This window comes from Papio anubis, chromosome 6, assembly GCF_008728515.1.
Source record: "Papio anubis isolate 15944 chromosome 6, Panubis1.0, whole genome shotgun sequence".
Lineage (NCBI taxonomy): Eukaryota > Metazoa > Chordata > Mammalia > Primates > Cercopithecidae > Papio > Papio anubis.
Window position 1 is genome coordinate 136539782 of NC_044981.1, and position 26313 is coordinate 136566094.

Genomic DNA, 26313 nt, shown 5'->3' on the forward strand with positions numbered 1-26313 from the left:
TTATGCACATGTACCCTAGAACTTAAAGTATAATAATTTTTTAAAAAAAGACAAATCCTAGGAAAATGAATCATAGTAAGAATGCTGGAAACCAGAAAGAAAAACCTTTAGCAACACATTTTTTTAAAAAGACATATTACTCTCTATAAGCCTCACTAACTTCTAAAAAAAAAAGTGAGAAGCCTGAAGACATAAAATGACATTTTTAACATGCTACAATAGGCAATCTAGACTTTCATATCTAATGAAAATATCTTTCAAGTTTAAAGTAAAATATTTCATCAGAAAAAAAAAAAAAAACAGGGAACGTACTATCAAGAAACAGTCCCTACAAGAAAATAGTAAAGAGTGTTCTTCAGACTGTTAAAAAAAAAAAAAAAAAAAACACCTAGATCCCATAGGGAAATATGAAATTGTTAAAGAAAAATGATCAGCCAAGAAAATGGTAAATGTGATAATATAAATATTCACTTAGTAGTGACAGGACCAATCGATACTAGTAATACTACATTTGTGTCTATATGGTTCAACAAATGTAAAATTAAAATAATCAAATGCAGCAAGTAAATGGCATTAAAGCCTTCTAAGGTTCTAGAAATAGTCAACAGTGCAGATTATAATCTTTAGTAAAAGTTTATATAAATAGCAGATTGATAGAGGATATAACAAGTCAATGATGCATGTTATCATTCCTAGCACAAGAATCTATAACTAGAGTAATAAAGGATAAAATGAATCATAAAAGTTAATTCAAAAGAAAATAACAGCAAAAAGAAAAAGGTACTTAAAGCAGGTGGGTCACATACACCAGCAAATAGTAAAATATATAATAGAAACCAAACGTAGCACTAATTACATTAAATGTAAATGGACTGCAAATTCCAATTACTAAGACTAACAGATAAGATGAAAACACAAAACCCGAATATACACTGATTATGAGACACACTAAAGAATGCAGGATGTTTGTAAGTATCATGATGGAAGATATATATCATACAAATGCTAACCAAACAAAACTCTTATAGCTAATTGGAAACAGGAAATGCCAAGTCTCAGTAAGGTAGATTCCTTCAAAAAGGAAATACAAGCAACATGGATTAGAGATGATAATATCTCAAGAAAACAATGTAAATAGTTGTTTTGCTGGTGATAACTGGAGTATGTCAAAACTCTATCCCTCACTAAATCCAATCAGAAGAAGTGTCATACTTCAATGTAGCTAATATAAACAAAAAGTAGCCTCTGGAGTAGCAATCCCTCTTTTGCCAGTTTGGCTCAAGTAAAAGCAAAATACAGAGGATAGGACAAGAATTATCTAACAGGGGTCAGCAAACTTCTTTTGTAAAGGGGCAGATACTAAGTAACTTGGCTTGTAAGATACACAGTATTTGCTGCAACAACTCAACACTACCCTAAGTTGTAGTATGAAAACAGCCACAGATAAGCAGCACATGTGTGTCTGTGTTCCAATAAAGCTTTATTTACAAAAATATTGCCAACCTGTGATCTAGAGCAGTTGTTCTCAAAAGCATGGCCCCTGGATGGCAACACTAGCATCACCTGGGTACCTGCTAGAAATACAGATTCTCAGCTCCCACCTAAGTAGAATCAGAATCCCCATGAGCAATCTGTATTTTAACAAACCTTCCAGGTGATTTTGAAGCTTAGTAAAGCTTGAAAGCCACTAATCTAGGGAGTATACTGTTCTTAAACTTATCTAGAGCCACAAGGTACTATATTGATTGTCAACATTAAAATACTGAGGAGGAAGAACTAAATATCCGTCTTAAGGTCTCATACCCATCTCATGTTCAGCAATCGAGACCTAAAATGAGGTTGAGGATTTTAAAGTAAAAATGAAACCCACAGTTGACATATAGATCACCCAAAATCATGAAGTCAAAACTGAAGTCATCCTGATTTTCCCAAAAAGGAAAATATGTGGCCAAAAACAGTAGTTACTAAATGTACACATGGGGAAACTGAGGCTCCAGTTAAATTACTTGTTCAAGGTCTCACTCTCTTCAACATTCAGTTAATCTAACAAACACATCTTTCCCCACCTCTAATGAACTCCACATTCTAGATTCTCTTTATCTTTTCTAACTCAAGTAGGGACATATGTAGCATATAAACACCCCAGACAATATAGAAAACAAGCCAATACATTTATCGTATCACTTTTACTATCCTCATTTTGACTTTGGTTTAGTTCAGTCTCTAACTCCCCAACATGAAAATGCTGGAGTTATAATTTTTTACCAAAACAGCAAAATTCCTACCTACAAGAAAGCCTCCAAAAGGAGGCTTTTGGCTGTGTGGTATCACACGGATACCATCACCTACTTCTACTGACTCTACCAACTTCCCTCATCTTACTCCACTTACATACATACACACACACACACACACACACACACACACACACACACACACACACACAATCTATCTCTCTCTCTCTCTCCCCTTTCCACCTTGCCTGTTTCAGGGACAAGGCGGTGGGATTAACTGCATAATTATGATGATCTATCACTATATAAAAGATAGAAAAGATGGGGAAAACATCATTTAAAAAAAAAAAAAAGACATTACTTCTGAGCACATTAGTTCTAACCACCCTAAAACCAAAATTCCCTAGTCCAGCTCTTAAAGGAAAAATAACATTTTGATATTAATTACATTTACAGAACTATCCAGCATTAACTACATATTCTAGTTGTGTGTTTTTTTTCAAATTTTTCAAAAATGTAAATTTGACTTCTTGAGAAGTCCTATTTATCTGTAACTATTTTTGTTCAGAATATAATTTTATGTTAAACATGTATACTTACATGACAAATAAGATTTAACTTTTTTCACATTAATGCTTTAAAAAATTACTAATTAAGTAACATATGTTATATATATTACTATATTATGCTGAACTATGAATCCATGAGGCTTTCTGTACAAGACTGACCACACAGGTATTCTTTCCCTTAGATGTCATTACAGTATAAAAATGTGTAAGTCAATATACAGATGGCAAATAAGCATATGAAAATAAGTTCATCATCAGCTATTATGGACTAAATGTGTCCCCCAAAATTCTTATGTTGAAATCTAATTACCGGTGTGATGGTATTAGGAGGTACGACCTTTGGGAGGTAATTAGGTCATGAGAATAAAGTCCTCATAAATGAGATTAATGTCCTTTAAAAAGAGGCAGAGAGCTCTCTGGCCTTCTTTCCTCCATATGAGGATAGAATGAGAAGTTAGCAGTCTGAAATTCAGAAGAGGACCCTCACCAGAACCTGACCATGCTGGCACCACGATCTCAGACTTTTGGCCCACCAACACTGTGAGAAAAAAATTTATGTTATCTATAAGCTATTCAGTGCATGGTATTTCACTATAGCAGCCTAAACTAAGACATCAGTCATCAGGAAAATGCAAATTAAAACCACAATTCTACATATTCTTGTCAGAACAGCTAAACTAAAAAATGGTAACATTACCAAATATTTGTGAGAATATTAAGAAAGTGGATTTCTCATACACTGCTAATGGAAATGTAAAATGGTACAGCCACCCTGGAAAATCATTTGGCCATTTCTTTTTAAAAAATTAAACCTGAGCCAACTGAGCACAGCAAGTTGCACCTGTGATCCCTGCTACTCGGGAGGCTAAAGCAGGAGGATAACTTGAGCCCAGGAGTTTGAGACTGCAATGAGTTATGATCACCCCACCGCACTCCAGATTAAGCAACACAGCAAGATCCAGTCTCTTAAAAAAATAAAAATAAATAAAAACGAGGCCTATACTTACCATGAACTCAGAATAAAACTCCCAGGCATTTCTCCCAGGGAAATTAAAATTTATGTCCATATAAAATCCTGCAGATGACCCTTCACAACAATTTGTAATAACCAAAACTGTAAGTAACCAAAATGCCCCTCAATTTAAGTGAATGGTTATGCAAACTGTGGTACTTCCATACTACAGAATACTACTCAGTAATAAAATGGAACAAACTACTGATACATGTAACAACTTAAGAAAAAAATCCAATGCCCAAAGGTCACTTCCTGTATGATTCCATTCATATGATATTCTCAAAATGACAAAAGTATAGACTATAGACGGAGAAGAGTTCATGGTTGCCAGGGTTTAGGAATGGTGCTAGGGTAGGACACATTTTAAAGAAGGTGTAATTGTAAAAGGATAGCACAAGGAGATCTTTTTGGTAATGAAACATTTCTAATTACAGTAGTGGTTAACCAAATCTACACCATAAAATGGCAACAGAACCACACGTACACTGTACCTATATGAAATTCCTGGTTTTGATATTATACTATAGTCACGTAGGATGTAACCACTGGGGGAACTGGGTGTACCGTACATGGGACTTCTCTGTACTATCTTTGCAACTACATGTTGAAATCTATAATTATTTCTAAATAACAAGTTAAAAGTAATAACTATTTGATGATATACAATAAATTTCTAAATTATCTTATTTAGGGGAAAAAATTATCTATTAAATCCATGAGACCTGAAGAAAATAAGTCATTTGCTCCATAATTTCTATTATTTTGATTTTGGGAGGAAGAGAGGTTTTGAAAAACCTACCTGATGTTTATCATTGTCCAGTTGAGAAATTATAACATTACTACTGGCATAATGTAAAAGTAGATTGCTTAGCTTTGCAAATTAATTTAATTAATTAATTAAAAGTTAAAATATTGAAAGTGTACCTAGATTTGACTGCATTTGTCTTTCTTCAGAGATTAAATTCCATAGTTAACTGTGGCTAAATCTAAATATATAAACGTAATTCTAAGAAGTACATTTTTAAAGTATTTAATATAGTTAAGATTTCATTTTTGATACATAAAATATTTGTAATAGCAACAAAACAAAAGCAAACTGAACTAGAGGACATTTAAAATAAAAATAATAGTAATTTCCATAAAAGAGTTAAATAGTCCTATGCATTTACTTGAGATATTTCATGCCAGAAAAAAAATACAAACACACACATCACTTATAGCCAATATTTAATAATCCCAAATTAATTGATGTGTAAAAAAGTCTTTATGATCTGTTACCGCCCAAAAGAAGGCATCATAATAACTTTCAAGAATATGTTCTTTGACTTCTAACCTCTGCTCTTCTTTAGAATTACCTGTAAGAGGGGAAAAAATAAGATTAATATAATATCTATGAAAAACAAAACATCATTCCTTAACAAAAAGTTAAATAGTCCTGGGTGCATAGTATGCAAGACTGACTTTATAAAACCGAATTTGGAAGATGATTAGGGAATCTTTTGTCTTATAGTCTTAGATTTCTCTAAAAATAGTCTTATCTCAATGAATATGAAACATGCCTAGATTCTAAAAACCTGGCTTTATTAGTTACCTCTTGATGTTAATTTCTTCCACTGTAAGCCAAAAGTGTTCAGATTAATGGTTTCGAACTTGAAATTTTTATACAATTTAGTTATCTAAATTAGGAGTTACATAATACCAGTTAAGGAGTTAAACAATATTCTAAAACTCAAAAAGTCTATTATAAATCAGACATTTCACAACTATAAAGTAGGACAAATCCACTGCAACATTAAATTTATTATATTTGGACTGGAATTATAATCATTTGAGACTAAAACTAGTCATCTTATGCTGAACAACTTGTTAAGTAGATTATTTTTAAAATATATAGTCTGTGGTACAAATTTTTTAAAAAAGGAGATTTTTAGTTGTAAAAAGACTGACAGCATTAGTCAGAATATCTGTTTTTTTAAAAAAAAAAAACTTATCTACGATTTTAAGTAAATAAACCTACAGTTTATTAATACAAATCCTAAATTTAAAAAATACATGTATATTCTTCAATATCTTAAGCCTTGTTTTTCCTGCAGAAAAATATTTACATTGACTTTAACAGTCTAGAAATTTGTCGAAATGTTTATAATTGCAAGATAATTTAAAATCCCTAGAAAATGCCAAGACATGCACACTTCTAGACTTCCACAAGACCATCAAATAAATCTCTGTCTAGGTTAGTACTTCTCTGTTCTACAAGAAAATATCATGTGTACTTCAAAACAAAGTTTGAATAGTCAAATGAATTTACAAAATGCTGAGTATATTATGTACTCAAATAAGCTTACAAAATACTAAACGGAGTTCAACAGGTTTCCTTACTGCTGTATTTCTCTCTTGGCCTTTCATAACTTTATAAAACTATAGTTATATAAGACATTAGGATTATGAGAAACTGGACACAGGGTGCATGGGAACTCTAAACTATTTTTTGTGCCTTCTTATTTTAAAATAAATTTAAAACAAAAACGTCTACAAAAAGGTAGACTGTCAAAAATAAGTTTCTCTCCTCTATCATCCCCAGTCAATTGTGGTTGCCAGTTTCTTACATATTCTTATAGAAACAAGTTCTACAATAATACTGTGACTATGCCAGGTTATCTACACTTCTTTGACCACAGAAGCGTTTAAGGTAGGGCCTTGATTAACATCATTTGGAAATAACATTTTCAGGAACATATCTGGAAAACTGCGCCGTAGACAACATATTCTTAACATTACATAAAAATAACAGGAAAAAGCAATCATCTCTACTTGTATATATTTTTTTTCTTTTTTTTTTGAGACGCACTTTTGCTCTTGTTGCCCAGGCTAGGGTGCAATGGTGCCATCTCGGCACACTGCAACCTCTGCCAAAACAAAGTTAAAAGAAATCAAATAGTGATATGGTTTGGCTTTGTGTCCCCACCAAAATCTCATCTCGAATTGTAATCCCTTCATGTCGAGAAAGGGAAGTGATTGGATCGTGGGGGTGGTTTCCCCCATGCTGTTCTTCTGATAGTGAGTGAATTCTCTTTCCTTCATAAATAACCCAGTCTTGGGTATTTCTTTATAGCAGTGTGAAAATGGACTAATACAATGAGGTAATTAGGATAATTTTAAACGATCAAGAAGAAAGTAAGTTTTGATAAATTTCAAAGTGATATATCTTCTCCGTCTACAGATTAGCAGTCTGTAGGAACATGAATGTTTCCTCTAAAGCAGTGGCCATTAATATTACCATTGGAAATCAATAATATACGTATGGAGGAAATCTAACTCCTTAATTAAAATAATTAACTCATAAAAGGCCAAATATCGACTCAATCAACAAAGCTGAGTAAGGTATACAAATCAGGGAGAGGTGATGAAACGAGTGGTAATTTTGAAGTTTAATTCTTGCTCAAGAAAAGAAATCTGGATTTTACCTTTGCTGCAGCCAGTACATGCTCCTTGTTAATGACTCTACATTTACTCTCACAAGCGTTTGTCCTGGACTCTTCTGCTAATCGATGAACAAACAGTAAGCAGTTCAGATGGACCTTTAAAACAGAAAATCCAAGTGGATTTTTAAGTTCAAATACTGATGCACTGAAATAATGATTTTTAAAAATTATCTCAAAATGTATTGTTATACTATTTACCATTGTGATTAAGTAAATTAAGTCTATTTAAAATTACATAGAATTCAGTCCCTCTTAGATTCCCTGCAGAGAGACTTGGTCACTGCAATACATAAAACAAGCTATGCAAGGCAGACCAAAGGCCATTTTGTAAAGCATCATTACATATCAAAATGTATGTAAGATTCACTTAGTAACAAATATTCCTGCTTCTGATTCCAAATGGATTTTAATTTACAACATAATTTAAAATTTCCAGAAATTTTTAAATCAAAACATACCAACAACTACATTTTAGGTTATTATTCTACAATCTGAGGTCAAAGATTTTTAAACAGATATATTTAATTTGAAATATTTGTTTAAAAACATGTTAATAGTTGAAATTGTTTAAGTCTGGTAAATTGAAAAGTGTATGCACAAAGGTCAAGTTATTTGTCATCCAACAACTATCATAAAATAACCATACTTACTATTAATAATCTTCAAGCCTCTTTTAAAAAATTATTTAAAGTAGGTAATATAAGCAGACTGAAAAATTTAAAAGTCTATAAAAAAACTATAGTTATGTAAGATATGAGAACTGTGGAAAGCTGGGTAAAGGATACATGGAAACTGTGTACTATTTTTGCACCTTCTTTTGAGTCTATAATTATTTTAAAAATATAAAAAAAAAAAAGTTTATAAAAGGATAGACTATCAAAAATAAGTCTATTCCCCATCTCATCCCCCAATCAACCACTGCTGACACTTTCTTGTACATTCTTACAGAAACAAGCTCTACATAAGCAAAACATATGTACTCATCATCAGATAATATATCAATATTATCTGATTACATATATGTATAAACAAGTGCTGATATGTCATATAAAATAACATTTTGTTAAGTATTTTACTCAAAATCACCATCCAAAGCAACAAAAGTCCTAATCTACAAGCACATTCTTTGGAAAAAAGTTAAAGTACATGTAATCCAAGCAGAAGACAATGTGAAGTGAGCTAAAGTTGTATCTCAGTCTCCAATCTAGGATCATATGTAGTACTCTTATTTATATTATTGGACATATCTTCCCCATCCTTTGCTTCTGCCAGGTACCTGAGGGCACTACCAACTTAGATCCAATTAGATAGTGTCTTTAACATGATTTATTTTGTTATTTACATCATGGCAAGTGATCTTTGCAGTTAGAAGAACAATTTATACACAATACTTAATATTCACTATCTTGTGTACTGAACACTCTCCCACAGTTCATCAAATGTTAAATAACTAGTAATATGGTGTTTTAATGCTTTCTATAACGCAGAAATCTTTAATAGATTGTTATATAGGTGTTTAATAATGTTCTAGTGATATGTGGAGAAAACAGAGGTTTGGGAATTTAAACAAGATGAACAATCTATAAAAGGTGGATACTCTTTTGGTACATTTTTGATGCACTATCTTCTTTGATTCTCACAAGAACTCCGAGATAAAGCAACCCAATACCAATTATTTACATTATACTGTGCCAATTATTTTTTAAACTTTCAATGATAGCCCATTTATTTTGGTAGCAAAAACACCCCATAATATGGCACAATTTCATTTGTTAATCTATACTTTGTACTTCTAAAGGTAAATAGCTTCCAGATACCCTCAGCATAAATTCCAAATTCCTTAACACTAAATCCCACTTGACTGGGGTTCTAGTTTCACCTCTCACTGTTCTAAGCTTCCAGTTCTACACTAGGCCTTTTGAATTTCTTTGAGAATTCAAATGCAACCTTGCCTCTAGGCATCCTACTTGTTTATAGACTTCTCTGAAAAGTCCAGCTTCCCCCAAGATGTAAGGTTATATTGATCCACAGCACTCTGAACTTCCTATCACTGCATAGACTACATCATGCTGTAATTTCTCACTTAGCTGTCTTCCTCAGTGTACTCTAAGGACACGAATTATGCCTAGCCTTTTCAACACTCTATCCCCAGTGTCCCTTAACATATTTTTTAATACATAGTAGGTAGCTAATAATTATTATTGCATGAAGACCCCACCACATCTCCCCAAATAAGGCAAAAAAAAGTTTTTTTAAAAATCAGATTTGATTAAACCACAGTGTCTTAAGACTTAATTCACTAACCTAGATGGAATACCCTTTCCTCTTCATGGTCATGAGCCATGGATATTGTGATGGTTAATACTGAGTGTCAACTTGACTGAAGGATGAAAAGTATTGTTCCTGGGTGTGTCTGTAAGGGTGTTGCCAAAGGAAAATAATATTGGAGTCCGTGGACTGGGCAGACCCACCCTCAATCTGGGTGGGCACCATCTAATCAGCTGCCAGCATGGCTAGAATAAAGCAGGCAGAAGAATGTGAAAGTACTTGACTTGCTGAGTCTTCCAGCCTTCATCTTTCTCCCGTGCTGGATGCTTCCTGCCTTTGAACATCAGACTACAAGTTCTTCAGCTTTTGGACTCTTGGACTTACACCACTTATTTACCAGTGGCTCTAGGGCCTTCAGCCACAGAGTGAAGGCTGCATTGTCGGCTTCCCTACTTTTGAGGTTTTGGGACTGGGACTGGAACTGGCTTCATTGCTCCTCAGCTTGCAGATGGCCTATTGTGGGACTTCACCTTGTGACTGTGTGAGTCAATACTCCTTAATAAACTCCACTTCATATATACATCTATCCTATTAGTTCTGTCCCTCTAGCGAACCCTAATACAGATACTGAGACAAATTAGTATTACTTTTTCAGATGTCACAGAAATTTTTTCAAGTAACCTATATGCTTTCAAGCAACCTTACTCCAATGCACTAAGGTTTATATTAAAATGGTCAGAACAAAAGTTAGTTTTAGGGTATGAGCTAGGCATTCTAACTTGAAAAAGGTAAGCTATTCCATCAGTAAGTTACTTTTAAAAATCCGCTTGCTTAAAAATAAATCAAAGGAAAATTTATAAAGAAATACTTATTACAGTCTCAGTTGACAGAAAGACTGGGCCAGTCTGACTTCCTCCTCCCTTTGTCATAGCACTTTTGAATTTTACATGAACTATAAGCACCCAGATATTTGCACAGCATTTCTTTATATTTAACATGTTAACTCTCTCCCTAGTATCATCCCTGGGGCTAAACAATCAAATAAGGCATAAAACAAACAAAATAACAAAAAGCTAGTGAAGAATGATAAAATAATACAAAGAAATTATAAATAAAATGCTAGAAATAACATCAATCCACATACAGTTGCATTTACAAAATTAATTGTAGACTCAGAATGTTGAAGCTATTATGCAAAACACCAGGAATACAAAAATTTCCAAATTCAAGTTCCCAGACTAGTAGGATAATCAAACCCATAAAGAAAAAGGCAAATGTGTGACAACAGATGATGGAAAGAAGGATAAGATTGATCCTTTCTAAGGACATTAAGGAAAGCTTCACTGAAGTAACATATGAACTGGATTTTGAAAAAATTGTACGTTGCCAAGTAGAGGGAAGACTTCTTCAAGCAAAAGAAACATCATGTACAAATGCAGCATAAAAGTAGATTAATTTTGTGTTAAAGATAATGGGAGACAAAAAAGGAGCTACTCACTCTCCTCAAGAAGCTGCATACCGCACTAGGAGGCATCAACATATGAAACTCCTAGACAACAGTGTTAAGAGTCCCAGCAGCTCAATTGTATGATGTATACTCTTACTGCTGTCCAAGTTCAGAAAAAGAACCGATCAAAACTAACTGCCTTAACTACAGAAAACTTTGTGGATGATGTGGGATGCAAGTGAATTACACTTCCACATAATCTCATTTGATCTTACCTTAGGTCTTTTCATGATTCTAGCTTTTCTTTACAAATGCTGCTCCCTTTAATTTTAAGGTTCCTCTCACTTAACCTTGGAATAACTTTCAGGTGTAGTTTAATGCTAACTCATTGAACTTTCTGATAACTCATTGAACTGGGTAAGATTATGAAGTGTCAAAGGTGAGCAGAAAGCTATAAACCATGCCATATACCAGACAGTGAAGGGGAACTGTTTAATGAAAGCCAAAGACGACGAGCATACTACCTGGGAAAATCTAGTGACCAAAAGAACATTCTATACCCCATCAATGCAACCGCTTGAAATTTCAACTCACCCACTTTCCCATGCCACCTGGATCCCACCGCACTATGGAGCTCCTCTGTCCATGGGTTCTTCAGAGGAAGAAAGGGGTAGATGTGGGAGGATGCTAACTACTTGAGAAATTTCGACTAAGCAATTTGCACCAGTTGGTAGTCTCCTGGATATCTTTGATCAGGTACATTTCCTCTCCCTCCATTTAGAAGCCCCAGTGAAAGCTCCATAATATACTACGTAAAAATGTTTTGCAAGTGAATTTTATTTTAATTCCGTTCATTTGTGCCACCTCTATCACCAGCATGGGGTAGTTAATTGGGGTCGAAGCACAAGACAGCCTGTATTGCCTCTTCTCACAGGATTTAAGAAAGTAACAAAAAAGAAGGGCAGAAGATTGAAGTAATACTTTTCTGGGGGAAAATGTGTTTTTGTTGTGTTTTGGCTTCAGAGACCAAATATGGAGAAAAGTGGTGATAATTCTATAGCAGTTTAGCAAAAAGGAAGAAACAGATACGGTAGCAGTGGAGAACTCCGGGAAGTAAAAGAGTAAAGAGGAGGTAGAAAAACCAATGTAGTTTAAGAACAGCTAGGATGATGCATTCCCAAGACTATTCATGCAGTATGCTCTTATTATCCACAATTCTGTACCTTTATCTCCTGGAAATTATGTGTCCATTTGTAATGGCTCCTTTACTCAAAGAGCCAAGGACAAGATACCGAACATGCCTCCTGTGGTTTAAACCTAGAGAAACAGCGTTCATTGTGCCAGAGGAATATGTGTTCCAAGCATTCAACACACAAACTGAATTTATTTCAAGGCAGAAACATTATTATACAGTGGGTTGATTGTGGCTTCTTATTAGGAGAATATTATGCTTCAGGTATTATGAGTCAGATAAGCAGGCTTTAGTAGTCTAGCTTAAAAACTGACTAGGTGTTCTATTATTTGTCTAGCAAAATGAATTAACAGTTGAGAGCATTATTCCTACAAATAAACTTTCCCATCAGGGTCCTTTAGTAAGCACCCTAACCTAGAGGAAATAGGGCAACATGTTTGGTTAAATGCGTTAATAGAGGAGAGACGGAGGGAGGCAAGGGAGGGAGGCAAGAAGGGAGGCCCTTAAAAGGCATGTGAGCAATGCCTTTTACAATAGCTAAATAAAAATGGCACAGACTGAATTCCAAAATCTATTTTTTAAAGGGTGAATCTTTCATACCCTTTGCAAGTACATTAATCACGGTGCCAGATTGTGTCCCTAAACAGCAATATTTAAAAACTGTAAGCAGTAACTGTACGTTAAGCTCACGTGACTAAGAGCCTCCCTTTAAGAAGATCCAGATATTTACGTTTCGGCGCGGCCCGGTACAACTGAGCTCCAGGAATATGAACTCACATGCCAGGGTAGGGCATACGTAACCTGTCATTGCTGGAACTGCCTTAAACATGGGCCTGAAAGAGCTATAAATTGGCTCGGGGCGGAAAAACAAAGGCTGGAGGTTACTGCCCTTACCTCTCCCGTGCCCCATTCCCAGCCCGAGAAGGGATGGAATCTCACCAGTAAGTCACCACTTTTCTCCAGACGAAGTTGAGGCTTCTGTCGCCTGAAGACTCGCTTTAGAAAGCCACGGGGAGCCTTCCGCTTTATCTGCTTCTTCTGGGAGACTATGGTCGACAGCGCCATCCTCTCCGTCAAGTACCAGCTGCCTCAGCTTCCGAGGTGCTCTCTGTATCGCACACAAACTCCGGGGACACTGGGCCAGCGATAACAATCCGGTCCCTCTTACGCTTCTTCAGGCAGAGAAACCCGGGTCAGAACTTTCGAATCCACCGCCAACGGAACGCGCCCGTCGCTCAGTAGTGACGTCAACCCTGAGCAAGCCCCGCCCCCGGAGGCGCCTGGCTGTAGGTGGAAAACGCCCACGGTGGGCGGGTCCCGGGAATACCTGACGTCATTAAGAGTCGGCCTCCTCCTTTCATCACATTCTGTATTATAACTTTTGCTCTGTGAAACTATTTCTGCTAGGTTCCCTAGAGATGATTGGAAGTTGTGGAGAGATAGATTGGTAAGCCAAGGCAGTTCTTCAAGTACTCACTCTATTCTGTCCCTAATACCAATGAACAGAAGTTTGTGACGTTTTATCAGGATTCCTAAAGCACCAATGCAATGCCTTCCTAGCAAGGAATGCATGATTTTCAGATACTAACAGTTAAGAATTTTACACTTCTACATAATTTCATTTGATCTTACCTTAGGTCTTTTCATGATTCTAGCTTTTCTTTACAAATGCTGCTCCCTTTAATTTTAAGGTTCCTCTCACTTAACCTTGCAACAACTTTCAGGTGTAGTTTAATGCTAACTTATTGAACTTTGTGTTACTTCTTCAAGCTGTTAATTTATCTATCATCTGTCCTACTATAGAAGTATTAATAGTTATCAAACCTTAATGTGCATCAAAATCACCTAGGGGACTTGTTAAACTACTCTTTGCGGGGCCCGGCTCCCAGAGTTTCTCATTCACTAGATCTAGGGGATACTCAAAAATTTGCAATTCTAACAAGTCAGGGACATTGGCATTTGCTAGTCTGCGGACCAATCTTTGAGATCCGCTGTCATTTTAATTATAATTATCTCTAATACTATCTCTATTGAGATCTCAATATTATATTATTGTGATCTCACCCACACAAATGATCATTCTGCTATCTGACCTCCCATTTCTAAGACCTCCTCTCTGCTGATCATCTTCTCCTACACCCTTGAGTTATTCACGCCTGTGGTCATACCCTAGGTGGTGTCATTACTAAATACCTTACCTTCGGTTTGATCTGCCACTTTCAATTTAGTTGTCTCTCTTCAACCGCATCTTCTATCTTTTGAACTTACTCCCTCCAACAATTCTTCGATGCTACTGGGACTACTGTCCTATCTTTTCCAGTTCCTCTCACCACACCCCCACAGCCCTGCCACCCCACTCTATGCCTTATCTTCCCTCCTGTAGCCCATTGTGCATTGATCATCATAATACTCCCCTGTATTTCTCCACAACTTTCTAGCCATTCTCTTTTATCCTCATACTAATCTGGCAACATTCCAACTCTGCTTAAGTTAAAATCTCAATCTATTCAACACTTGCATCTGTGTATTAATATTGGCTTAGGAAAACAACACTCACAGGTATATGTGTGATCTCAATTCAAATTCATGACCACTCATGTGGGCTCTAAGTACTGCAACAATCCTTTGATATTTCCTAAAGCCATTCATTCATTTACTCATTCTCTTAAACAGCTATGTCATGCCTTCTATTCTTTCTTACCTACCTCATTCTCAATCTCCAGTGATGACATTGCTTCAACAACAAAATAAAATGTTAAAAAATCCATGGAGACTTTCTGTATGCTTTCACCACCCTATCTTCCCATCCGTCTCCACCTGCTCCCATGGATGAGATGCGAACTACTACACTTGTGCCCAAGATCAAGCCCCTTCCCCTTTCTTAAGGACATTTCTGTAGCAATTCTCCTTGCTCCTCTGCTTCATGAATTTTCCTTCTTTGCCGATTTTTTTCCATCAGCATCCACACAGTTTATAATATCTCCAGGTTTTTGAAAACCCTCTCTTAACCTTACCTTTTGCTGTTGTCCTTCTACAAAACAAAACAAAACTAGAAACAGTTGGCTAAATTCAATGTCTCCAAATACTGTCCTCTCATTCTCTGTTGAAGCCAGTACAATCAGACTTTTCTACCTATCTCTTCACCAAAATTGTTTTGGTCAACATGACCAATAGCATCATACTTGCAAGTCCTATGGCCAATTTTCAGGCTTCAGTTTATTCGTCTTATCAGAAGTATTTGTTGAGTTTCATGATTTTTCCTTCCATAAAGCAATATATTTAATTGGATATGATTCTCTTCTGTTTTTCTTTGTACTTGATAGCACCTCAGTCTCCTTTTCTGGTTCTTCCTTTTCTTTTTGATCTCTAAATTTTAGAGTACCCCATGACCACATCCTGAGATTTCTCCTCTATCTATACTCATACCCCATGTGATCTTGTCCAGTATAATGGCTTTAAATACCAAATTTACATCTCCAGCTGATTCTCCCCTAAACTTCAGGCATGTATATCCATTCATCTGATGGACTAGAATTCTAAAAGTCATCTTAACACCATGTCAAAAATTAGGCCTTGATCTGCCCTTGCTCCCCAAACATGTTTCTCCCACTCTCTTACTTATCTTATCTGCTAGAACTTCCAACCTTCCAATTACTTAAGCCAAAATCTTGGAATCTGCCTTAGTCCCTCTCTTTATCTCACCCCACATTCAATCTTTCAGCAAATTCTGTCAGTTCTGCTTGCAGTATCTGATCACATCTCACCACTTCCACTGCTGCTGCACTTGGCCTAGACACCATCATTCACATGGCTTATTGCAACATCCTCCTGAGAGTGTCTCAATCTGTTTCTATTCTTTCTCAACAGAAGAGCTAAATTTAATTCAGATTATGTCATCTCAGGCTTCACTAGTTGTTTCCTGTCTCCCTTAAAATCAAAAACAAAGTCCCTATAATGACCTGAGGCCTTACCTGCCCTCTACAAATGCACATGCACTTACAAATATATAATTAACTTTCTTATCTTCTACAATGGAGCAACTCACTCTCCACCAACTGTGTTAGTCTCCTTAATAGATTCAATGGTCCAGATGTTTTTGTCCCCCCAAAATTCATATTTTGAAATCTAATCATCAATATGCTAATATTAAGAGGTAAGGGCTTTGGGAGATGATTATGTCGTGAGTAGAGGGCAGAGTCCTCATAAATGGGATTAATTTCCTTATAAAAGAGGTCCCAGAGGACTGCATTCCCTTTTCCACCAGCTGGGAACATAGCTAGAAGGCACACCATCTATGAACCCCAAAAGAGGGCCCTCACCAGAACCTGACTTTGCTGGCACCATGATCTCAGACTTTCCATCCTTCAGAACTGTGAAAAACAAATTTCTGTTGTTTATAAGTGCTATCGTTTGAATGTTCCCTTTAAAACACACTGAAACTTAATCCACACTGTGGCAGTATTGAGAGGTGAGGCCTTTAGGAGGTGATTGGGTCCCGAGGGTTATGTCTTTATGAATGATTTAATCCCTCCATGGGTTAATGGATTAATGGGATATCATGGGAGGGGAACGGGAACTGTGGCTTTATAAGACGAGGAAGAGAGTCCTGAGCTAACACATTAGCATGCTCAGCCTCCTCACGATGTGATACCATGCACCATCTCAGGAATTTGCAGAAAGCCCCCACTGGCAAGAAGGCCCTCACCAGATGCAGCCCCTTCACCTTTAACTTCCTGGCCTCCATAATTGAAAAAAAATAAAGTTCATTTCTTGTAGATTACCCAGTTTTAAGCATTCTGTAATTGCAAGAGAAAATTAACTTAGACAATAAGCCCCCCAATCTATGTTATTTTTGTTATATCACCCCAAACAGACTAAGATATTTCAGACAGACCTCAAGTACATGCAGCACAACATACTCACACACCCATCAGGTGTTTGCACTAACTATTCTCTCTGCTAAGAATGCTTTTTGGCCAGACAGGATGGCTCATGCCTGTAATCCCAGCACTTTGGGAGGCCAAGGTGGGCGGATCACCTGAGGTCAGGAGTTCAAGACCATCCTGGCAAACATGGTGAAACCCTGTCTCTACTGAACATACAAAAATTAGCTGGGCGTGGTGGTGCACACCTGTAATCCCAGCTACTCAGGAGGCTGAGGCAGGAGAATTGGTTGAACCCGGGAGGCAGAGGTTGCACTGAGTGGAGATGGCACCAGTACACTCCAGCTTGGGCAACATAGTGAGACTTTGTCTCAAAAGAAAAAAGAAAAAAAGAATGCTTTTCCCATTTATCTGCATAGGTGGCTTCATCACCTCTTTCAGGTTTTTGCTCTGACAAGTATCAGAGAAATCTTCTGTTTACAGTATAAACACATGTAACTACGTATATGCCTAGAAGCTCATGTACACACATACATACACATACTCAGTCATGTGCAGAATCTGATATCTCATCCCAGCTCTGTGTTCAGTAGTATTATGTTGGTAGCTAGAGACTGGTGATGGTACATGTATTTACAACATGGAAATTGGCAAATACCAAAATTCAGATATTATTATTATTGTTGTTGTTGTTTCTGAAAAGCAAGTTATTAAACAATTACCAAAATAAATTATACATATCTCTAATGGCTTGAAATCCCTAACCATCTCTGTGGTTCATTTTTCTTTGTAACACTTTTTGCCATCTAATGTTTGCTTCTGCATAGAGAAAAATTTTATTGTAGCTTTATTTATAATAGAATTGGAGACAAATAACTTTTATTAAGAGGGTAATAGAGACACATGTTGTCATATGTATTAGTTTTCTTTTGCCAATGTAACAAATTATCACAAACTTATGGCTTAAAACAACAAAAATGTATTATCTTACAGTTCTGAAGATCAAAAGTCCTAAAACTAAGGTATTACTGTGTGGCATTCTGTCTGCAGACTCTAAGGAAGACTGTTTCCTTGCCTTTCCCAACCTCTAGAGGCAACCTGCATTCATTGGCCCATGGTCCCTTCCTCCCTCTTAAAAGCACATCACTCTAACTTTTGTTTCCATCATCACATTGTAAATCTACATAACAAAGACAGAGAGGTTTTCTTAAAAATAATATTTATTCAGGAACAGGGCATTGTAATGGGAGTATGCATGCCATCGTAAAATTTGTGCATACTGACAGAAGTAAAGAAAGACAAAGGGGTTTATTTTTGTTTTGGTTTTGGTTTTAGTTTTTGCGAGAGAGTCTTGCTCTGTTGTCCAGGCTGGAGTGCAGTGGCATGATCATGGCTCACTGTAACCTCTGCCTCTCAGGTTGAAGCAATTCTCAATTCTTCTGCCTCAGTTTCCTAAATAGCTGGGACTACAAGCACACACACCATGCCTAATTTTTGTATTTTTAGTAGACACGGGGTTTCGCCATGTTGCCCTGGCTGGTCTCGAACTCGTGGCCTCAAGTGATCTGCCCGCCTCAGCCTCCCAAAGTGCTGGAATTACAGGTGTGAGTCGCTGTGCCTGGTCAAGAAAGACAAGGGCTTTAAAACAAAAAATGAAGAGGATTACTTGTTTTGAGACAATGAACCTTGGCTATGGTGTCAGTCTGAGATTGGACAGGCAAATGCTGGGCAGATGTCCTTGCAGAAATATTTTTTGTGTTAAGATTGCAATGGCCTTTGTGAAAAGTTCTGGGTTTTGCAGACCCTTTTGTGATAGTTCTTGTTATAAGGCATTTATTAATCTCCCACCCCACTTCATGACCTTCCCCAGCTCTATTTGTCAGGTGTTTCTCTTGTTTGTTTGCTTTGAGATGGTGTCACATTCTGTCAACACAGGCTGAAGTGCAGTGGCACAATCATAGCTCACTGCAGCTTCAAACTCCTGGCCTCAAGTGATCCTCCTATCTCAGCTTCCCAAGTCACTGGGATTACAGGTATGAGCCACCATGCCCAGCTCAATTTGTCACTTTTTAAAAATATGAATGAGTCCATTTTGATGTCAACAACTTTGATATTTCCCAATTTTAATCAAGACTTTTGTCTAAAAGCACTGCTAATAAATCATCCTGTAATTCGGTTTTGATTGTTCCATGGTGCCAGGATGGACTTATCTTGGGTTATTGGTCTGGTCCCACATTGGAGGGAGTGAGTGACTGCTAAAAATCAGTTTCAAAATCCGTTTAGCCAGATTTGAACAACAGAAAGGTTTAAAGAGAGTGGCTCTCCAGCTAAGCCTGTGGTCCATTATTAAGTTCAATTTTTGTCTGTTCCATAGTCTTTTGCTATCATCTCGAAGTGCTGGGTCAGCTTTATTCTGTTAGTACTTGTACTGCTGCACAAATTTAACAAGTAACAGATACACAACTTAAAAAGGGGAAATATAAGGTAAATTAGTATTAATATGATAGTCTCAGTTTGCATAATGGTATTGAGCCACAAACCTAGGATTAAGGGAAACCAGTTTAAATAAATCAATGACCATTGTCTTCCAAGTGAAAAAACTAGGCATTAAAAGGAATTAAAGTCTCATTATGATATGGAGCCATTTTCTGTCATCTTGGAAAAGCTGTCTATCACATGAAAATATAAACTTCTTGTCTTTCTTTGTAGTTTGAATATCTCTGGCTATAGTGTCAGGTAGTAGGGTAAACTTTCTGTGTAACCCATGCATTAGGCATGAGACTTGTTCCTTAAAATTCATCTACTTTCCACTTATAGAACTTCAAGAAGAGAGTAGTTTCTCTTTTAATAACTCTATGGAAGAAAATTGGATTGGAGGAACCTAGAAGAATTTAGAATCTAGTCTAGTCTACAGGTAGATAACAAGAACTTGAAAGCAATGCACAAAGCTACAATCTAATAACAGGTGTAGTATAGCTTTTCTTTAGAAATGTAACTTTTTCTCTCCATATTGATAACATAGGAATCAGATTTTAAAACCTCTTGGGGCTAGGAAGCCAAACCAAGGTAGACTTTAGATTTAACTTGTAGTCTTCAATCCCTGGACCTGCCAAAAAGTGACAGTTTTTATTCATTCACTGTAAGTCTGGGAACCCTTGAAGTAAGGTATTCTATGCATATTCTCAAATATGACACTTTAGTCCAAACCTTGATAACATAACCAACATTTCCAATTGTATGTTGATATAAAAAGAGAGCAGATTTTTTATTGAACTTATGCAAGTAACTATAGTGCCGTTTCAAAATTTGGGGAGAACCAAGTAGAAAGGAAAAGCAAATGTCTCCAGCTTTATTCACAGAAGTATTCTTTACCAAACTGCTGTATAAATTACTCTAGATAAAAAATTTTCTTAAATCTGGAAAAGATATTTAAGTAAATAACCAGCAATGCTTCAAATAAAAGTTATTATTATTTTTGTCCGTTATTCAAGTTGATGTAATGAATTTTTGTTTCTTTTAGCAGTTTCGTGAGCCAATCAATTTCTTTATGAGAGTTCTGAAAACTTTTTATTTAGTCCATTTATCTTAAAGTTTTTTGAAACCTGTATTTAACAGTACTTGTTAGAGTCTTTTCCATGAATCCAGTTACAAGTCTCTTTAGAAAAATTTCAAAACATTAACTGTAGATGACAAAAACTTAAGAATAATTATGGTTAAAAATCTGATGGAAGTTTACCATCACCAGAAATTGACAAGAAAATTTGGTCTTTTTTTTTTTGGCATGCAACATAATAACTGGAATTATGGCTGATAACATACTAGATTTCTAAAACATAATGTTGGAACTATTTGAATTTTGGAACATTCATATTAATAACATATTCATAAGCATAAATGAAAGAAAATCCAGTGTCACCTATCATTTGACAGTACTTCTCATGTAATTTACCAAATAAGCCTAATCATTTAATATCTCTATAAGACAAGAGATACATCCTTTGAGGTCCTTCAAGGGCCCAACTGGAAGATCCCAGGATTAATTTTAGGTCAAAATTACCTAATTTAGAATTTTGATTCCAGGAAAGCTGCTGAATATATCAAAAGGTTCAAAACACAGATAAAAACAAAATTACAAGTCACTGTGAAATAATAGTCATTTATTTAACCAGAGTGATAAGCAGAAAATGTAAAGAAAGCTACTTGACTGTAATAGCCTTAACCTTTTCAAATCTCAGTTTTCCTACATAATCAGTAAAATCTAATAAAGACAACACAGGAAAATATCTTGATAAATATAAAATATTTTGAGTTTCATTTAGGCTAATTAAAAAGGTTAAAAGAAAACCTTCTGTAGTGTGATTGCTTTCTCTTAGGAAAAGCCCATTTAGACAACCTGTAAGTCAAACATAATGGAAAAGTCGTTGGATTCAATCGGACACGTACAGAATGTGTCCAAGGTTATGAATGTGTACCACATTAAAGAGGAATATAAACAAGAAAACTAGTACCTTAAGCAGGAGAATACATGGCTTTAGTAACAGCATGGGAAGTGTCCTCATTCCATAGAACAATTCAGACACACCAAGAAAAGTCAAGACTACAGAATCAAGTCTTACTGGGGGAAAACATTGTTTTTCTAGGTCTTAAGGACAGAACATTTTATTGACAGTTAAGAGATCAGAGTTAGAACTAGAGGAAAGGGTTACAAACGCTGATGAGAAAGTTCAAAGACAGAGTTATTACCTTGCCAAGCAAAATGATTTAACTTCTGAAAAGGAGAAAAAGCTGAAAGCAATGATGTACAACTTGTAAATTATGTGCAAGATATGGCAAAAGTCTAACTTCTGAGATATGAATCTGAAAAGCTTCAAAAGTAAAACTCTACTTCAAGAAATGAAGTTACCATTCCAAATGGAAGAGATAGCATTTCCAACCTGAACTTGGGGGAATAAACAGATTGCAGGAACAAAAGTGGCAGAAATAAAAAATGTCTACAATTTAGAAGATGGCTGTTGAAGAAACAAATTTCAAAATTAAATCAAAACCTCTTGCAATTTTACCAAGAGCAGATCCACGCTTCAAGGAAAACGTATTGTTGTAACTTTAGGGAAACAAATTTTTAGTTTTGTATCCATGTATTTTTAATATTAAAGATCAATCTTTTAAAAGACAAATAATTTCCTTCTGATTGTAGCCCATTTGATTACACATAAAATTCCTTTAATAAATTCATTCTTAATGAACATTTTACAGCCTGTGTAGACCTTCAACAACATACTTAGACATTCTGATTTGTCCTATACTTAAACAACCACACAAGATTCTTTTTCATACAAAATTGTTTCTTTTCTTTTTAACTTTTCTTACCAAACATCCATCTTCATATTCATAACATCGTCACATCTCTCTCTCCTACTTACTGGTTCCTTTCCATCTTTCTATTTCCTTTCTAAATCCATGTTTCCAAACAACCTTGTAATAAGATCATACAAATAAAATTAGTTTTTTCAATAGAGAACACATTTTAATGCCTTTCTTATGCCCCTACATGGCACACAAGGCAATTTTTATGCCAGACAGAGATACCTTATATTATCTCTCTGAACTTAAAATTTTGACCTGTTTGATCTGAAATTGTAACTTTTATAAACATTTGTCCAATTATTTTTCTTTTAAAATATTAATCTTTCAATTAATTTTTCCATCATCCTAAGCAATTGTTAGCCAGGAAAACCTAAATTTACATTAAAAGAGATGACTCAGAGGTCTAGGTTGATGGTTGCCATAGAGCTATTGTAAATTATAAAGCCATAATTAAAAGCCCTTTAAGACATTTTTTTTTTCTATCTTGGCTACAGTTCCATAAAGCAGTGAATTTTATCTGAACACCTGAAGACGTATCAGCAGATTCAAAGTAGAAAGAAAAAAATAGAGAAACAGAGAATGTAGAAGATTTTACATGTTAGGTCTGTATTTGCAGGGGTTTGTTGTTGTTGTTGTTGTTGTTGTTGTTGTTATAGAGTCTTGCTCTGTCACCCAGGCTGGAGTGCAGTGGTGTGATCTTGGCTCACTGCAACCTCAGCCTCCTGGGTTCAAGCGATTCTCCTGCCTCAGGCTCCCGAGTAGCTGAGATTACAGGTGCGTGCCACCATGCCCTGCTAATTTTTTGTATTTTTAGTAGAGATGGGGTTTCACCATGTTAGCCAGGATGGTCTTGATCTCCTGACCTCGTGATCCGCCCACCTCAGCCTCCCAAAGTGCTGGGATTACAGGCTTGAACCACAGAGCCCAGCCTGCAGGGATTTTTAAAAAGAGATTTAAGTTATGACCATCTGGTCTCTAATTTTTTCTTGTAATTTGCCCATCACTCTAAAAATGAGCATAAAAATTAGCAATGGGCTATATTATAGCCAGCTGGAGTCCCAGAAACCCTGGTAAACCTTAATGTTTGAGAAGTCCATTTAGGTTCTTATTAAGCTCTCAAAAGCAAAGAAAATCCCATAAATCCTGTAATAGAATGTCAGGAGTTTATACCAGTGTTTTAGATGATGGTGATTTCCCTAGTGGCTTTTAATTAGCCATTCTGTATCCACCATTTGTAATGTTTAGTTTTGCTTTTGGAAGATTTTGAGAAACAAACAAGAAAAAAGAGACAAATTATTTACAGACATATATAACCAAACCAAAATAAAACCAAAATCAGAGTGCTCACAAATATTTTAACCCAGGTGTGTAGATCAAACGAAATATTAAATTAAGCATGCAGAAAAGAGCAAAACTAAATTAACCAGAAAATAATGTCCTATAGAGAGAACATAAATTCTGTAGAAACCAGAGTATTCAAACTAGAGGAACACTTGTCTTTATACCAGCAAGGACTTGCCAGAAGAGACCTTTTCTTTTTTATCACCCCAGGAAGTATATAAAGCCTTTGATAAGCCTGTATCAAAGACTGTCTTATAACCAAACCAAATCCCAAAAGAGTTAAAAACAAAACAAACAAAAACAAAAAACCACCTCTACCAAAAAGAAGGAGGCTCACTCAGCCTGAGGAAAGATTCACTAGGACAGAAATGGCAAGCCATGAAAGTAGAGCACTCAGAGGGCTCAAGTGAGTACTGTACACTAAATTCAAGAATTGCCAATTCCTTTCCAAAGTGATTACGCTTCAGGTCTTGCTTCTGGATACCATTTATGTCAACCTAAATAATAAACAGGGAAGCTCTCTAAAAGAAAACAGTATTTATTAAGAAATAGGGCATCATACTGGGAATATACATGTGTCATAGTAAACTATGCACACATTTAGGGAGATAAAGAAAGACAAAAGTTTTTAAAGAAAAAATGAAGAAGTTTATATAATTGTTTTGAGACAATTATCCTTGGCTATGGTGCCAGTCAGAGGTTGGGCAGGCAGATGCTGAAGAGATATCCTTGCAGAAGTAATTTTTGTGTAAGGTTGCAATGGACTTTGTGTGAGGTTATGGTTTTTGTAGTCTTTTGTGATAGTTATTATCAGGCAATTGTGCATGACAATTCTCCCTTCATGACTTTCCCCAGCTCTCTTTGTCAGGGATTATTTTTTTCAAACACAGGCGACTCCATATTTACTCTAACAACTTTCACATCTCTTTTCTTCTGACTCTGACCCTCATGCCCTCTTCCTCTGGAAATTATAGTTATTACACTGGGCCTACTCAGATAACACAAGGCAATTTTTCATCCCAAGATCCTTTGCTTAATTATATCTGAAAAGTCCTTTTTGCGATATAACGTAGTATTTTCAGGTTCTGGGTACTAAGACATAGACATTATCAGGGAGTTGTCATTCTACCTACCACAAGCTCTCTTAATGGACTTGATTGAAGAGCAATGTTGTTCAATAGAGCTTTCTACAGTGATAGATATATTCCATATCTTCTCTCTCCAATACAGTAATGCCATCCATATGGCTATTATTTGAACTATGGCTAGTATAACTAAAACAATAATTTTATTCAATATAATTAATTTATGTTTCCATTTAATAGCCACATGTAGCTCATGAATGTCATGTCATATTGGACAGTGCAGTTAGAGCAAACTAACAAGTAATTCTAGAAAGTAATTCTCTCTGAAAGTTTTGGAGGTGAGTAGGAGGCAGAAAGCAGGACTCAAAAAGGACTTACAATTTATTTGCATTTTTATGCCTTTACAATGAAAATACACTAATACGTATTTTAAAAGTTCATTTACTTAAAAGAATACTTTTAGTTGGATAGGAAAGGAATAATTTTATTTATCCCTGTAATGAAGCTACACTTTATCTTTTTTGATCTTAATAAAAGTATATTGGTAGGGTTGGGATGAATGTTATAATTTCTATTTTATAAAAAAGGAAATCATCAGAGAGTTTGAGAGGCCCAAAGTGTGACAGCTTGTGTGGAAAAGTTAAGGCCTTAACCCAGGTGTTTTAGTTTTTCAATATATTATACTGTCTTTAAGTGGAAGAGAAGCATCTGAATTTTGCTAAATTGCTTTCTTTTAAAATTTTTATTTTTATGGACTTTCATCCTCATTTATTAAAGAGTCACAGAGTATACTATTGACAAACTTTAGCACAACCTAAAATTTCAAACTGTTCTCCTTTTTTTTTTTTTTAATCATTTTTCAGTAATTTAAGTTCCTTTGATTCAAAGGGTTAAAAATCACAAGGTAGCCATTGGAACCCTAGCACACACGGGTAGAATCTTCTCTCCTAACCAAAGGTGACTTGAGATATCTGAAAGCTCCTAATTCCAAATCAAATGGAACAAAATAAAGATCCCAGAAATAAATTCATGCACTCACATTCAACTAATTTTCAACATAGGTGCCAAGAACACAAAATGGAAAAAGACAATCTTGTCAAGAAATGGTGTTGGAAAAATTGGATTTCCACATGCAAAAGAATGAAAATAGCCTCCTATCTCTCAGCATATTAAAAAAATCAGCTCAAAGTGGATTAAAGACTTAAATGTAGAACCCAAAACTATGAAACTACTAGGAGAAAATGTAAGGGAAATGTTTTACAACAGGCTGCCTGAGGATTTTAAAATAAGACCTCAATTCACAGGAAACAAAAGCAAAAATAAACAAATTAGACTACATCAAACTAAAAAGATTTGCACAACAAAGGAAACAATTAGCAGAGTGAAGATACAACCTACGGAATGGGAGAAAATTTTTCTAAACTGTAGATCCA

General features: G+C 35.7%; 1 protein-coding gene and 1 long non-coding RNA gene across 5 annotated transcripts in view; one reads left to right on the forward strand and one right to left on the reverse strand.

Annotated features, from left to right (window-relative positions):
* The window catches only part of LOC116275368, a 126440-nt gene that overhangs the window by 65638 nt on the left and 34489 nt on the right, over nt 1-26313 (forward strand). The window lies entirely within an intron of this gene.
* LOC101019963 (centromere protein W) lies at nt 5029-13992 on the reverse strand. Of its 2 annotated transcripts, XM_003898221.3 has the most exons (3): nt 13147-13992; nt 7283-7396; nt 5029-5173 (listed from the first exon to the last, which is right to left on the reverse strand). In XM_003898221.3, exons 1-3 carry the CDS (start codon nt 13270-13272, stop codon nt 5147-5149), a joined length of 267 nt encoding a protein of 88 aa, XP_003898270.1. In that variant the 5' UTR covers nt 13273-13992; the 3' UTR covers nt 5029-5146. The 2 variants fall into 2 exon arrangements, with proteins under 2 accessions (XP_003898270.1, XP_017813842.1); XM_017958353.2 differs by lacking the exon at nt 5029-5173 and having other exon boundaries at nt 7279-7356.

What these genes read in the sequence shown, in the direction of transcription:
- LOC101019963 (XM_003898221.3), bottom strand. Translation starts at nt 13,272, where the DNA reads ATGGCGCTGTCGACCATAGTCTCCCAGAAGAAGCAGATAAAGCGGAAG. An exon ending in AGAAAAGTGGTGACTTACTG is followed by an intron (nt 7,397 to 13,146) that starts GTGAGATTCCAT and finishes TCTGTTTTAAAG; the next exon opens with GTCCATCTGAACTGCTTACT. An exon ending in ATGTACTGGCTGCAGCAAAG is followed by an intron (nt 5,174 to 7,282) that starts GTAAAATCCAGA and finishes CCCCTCTTACAG; the next exon opens with GTAATTCTAAAGAAGAGCAG.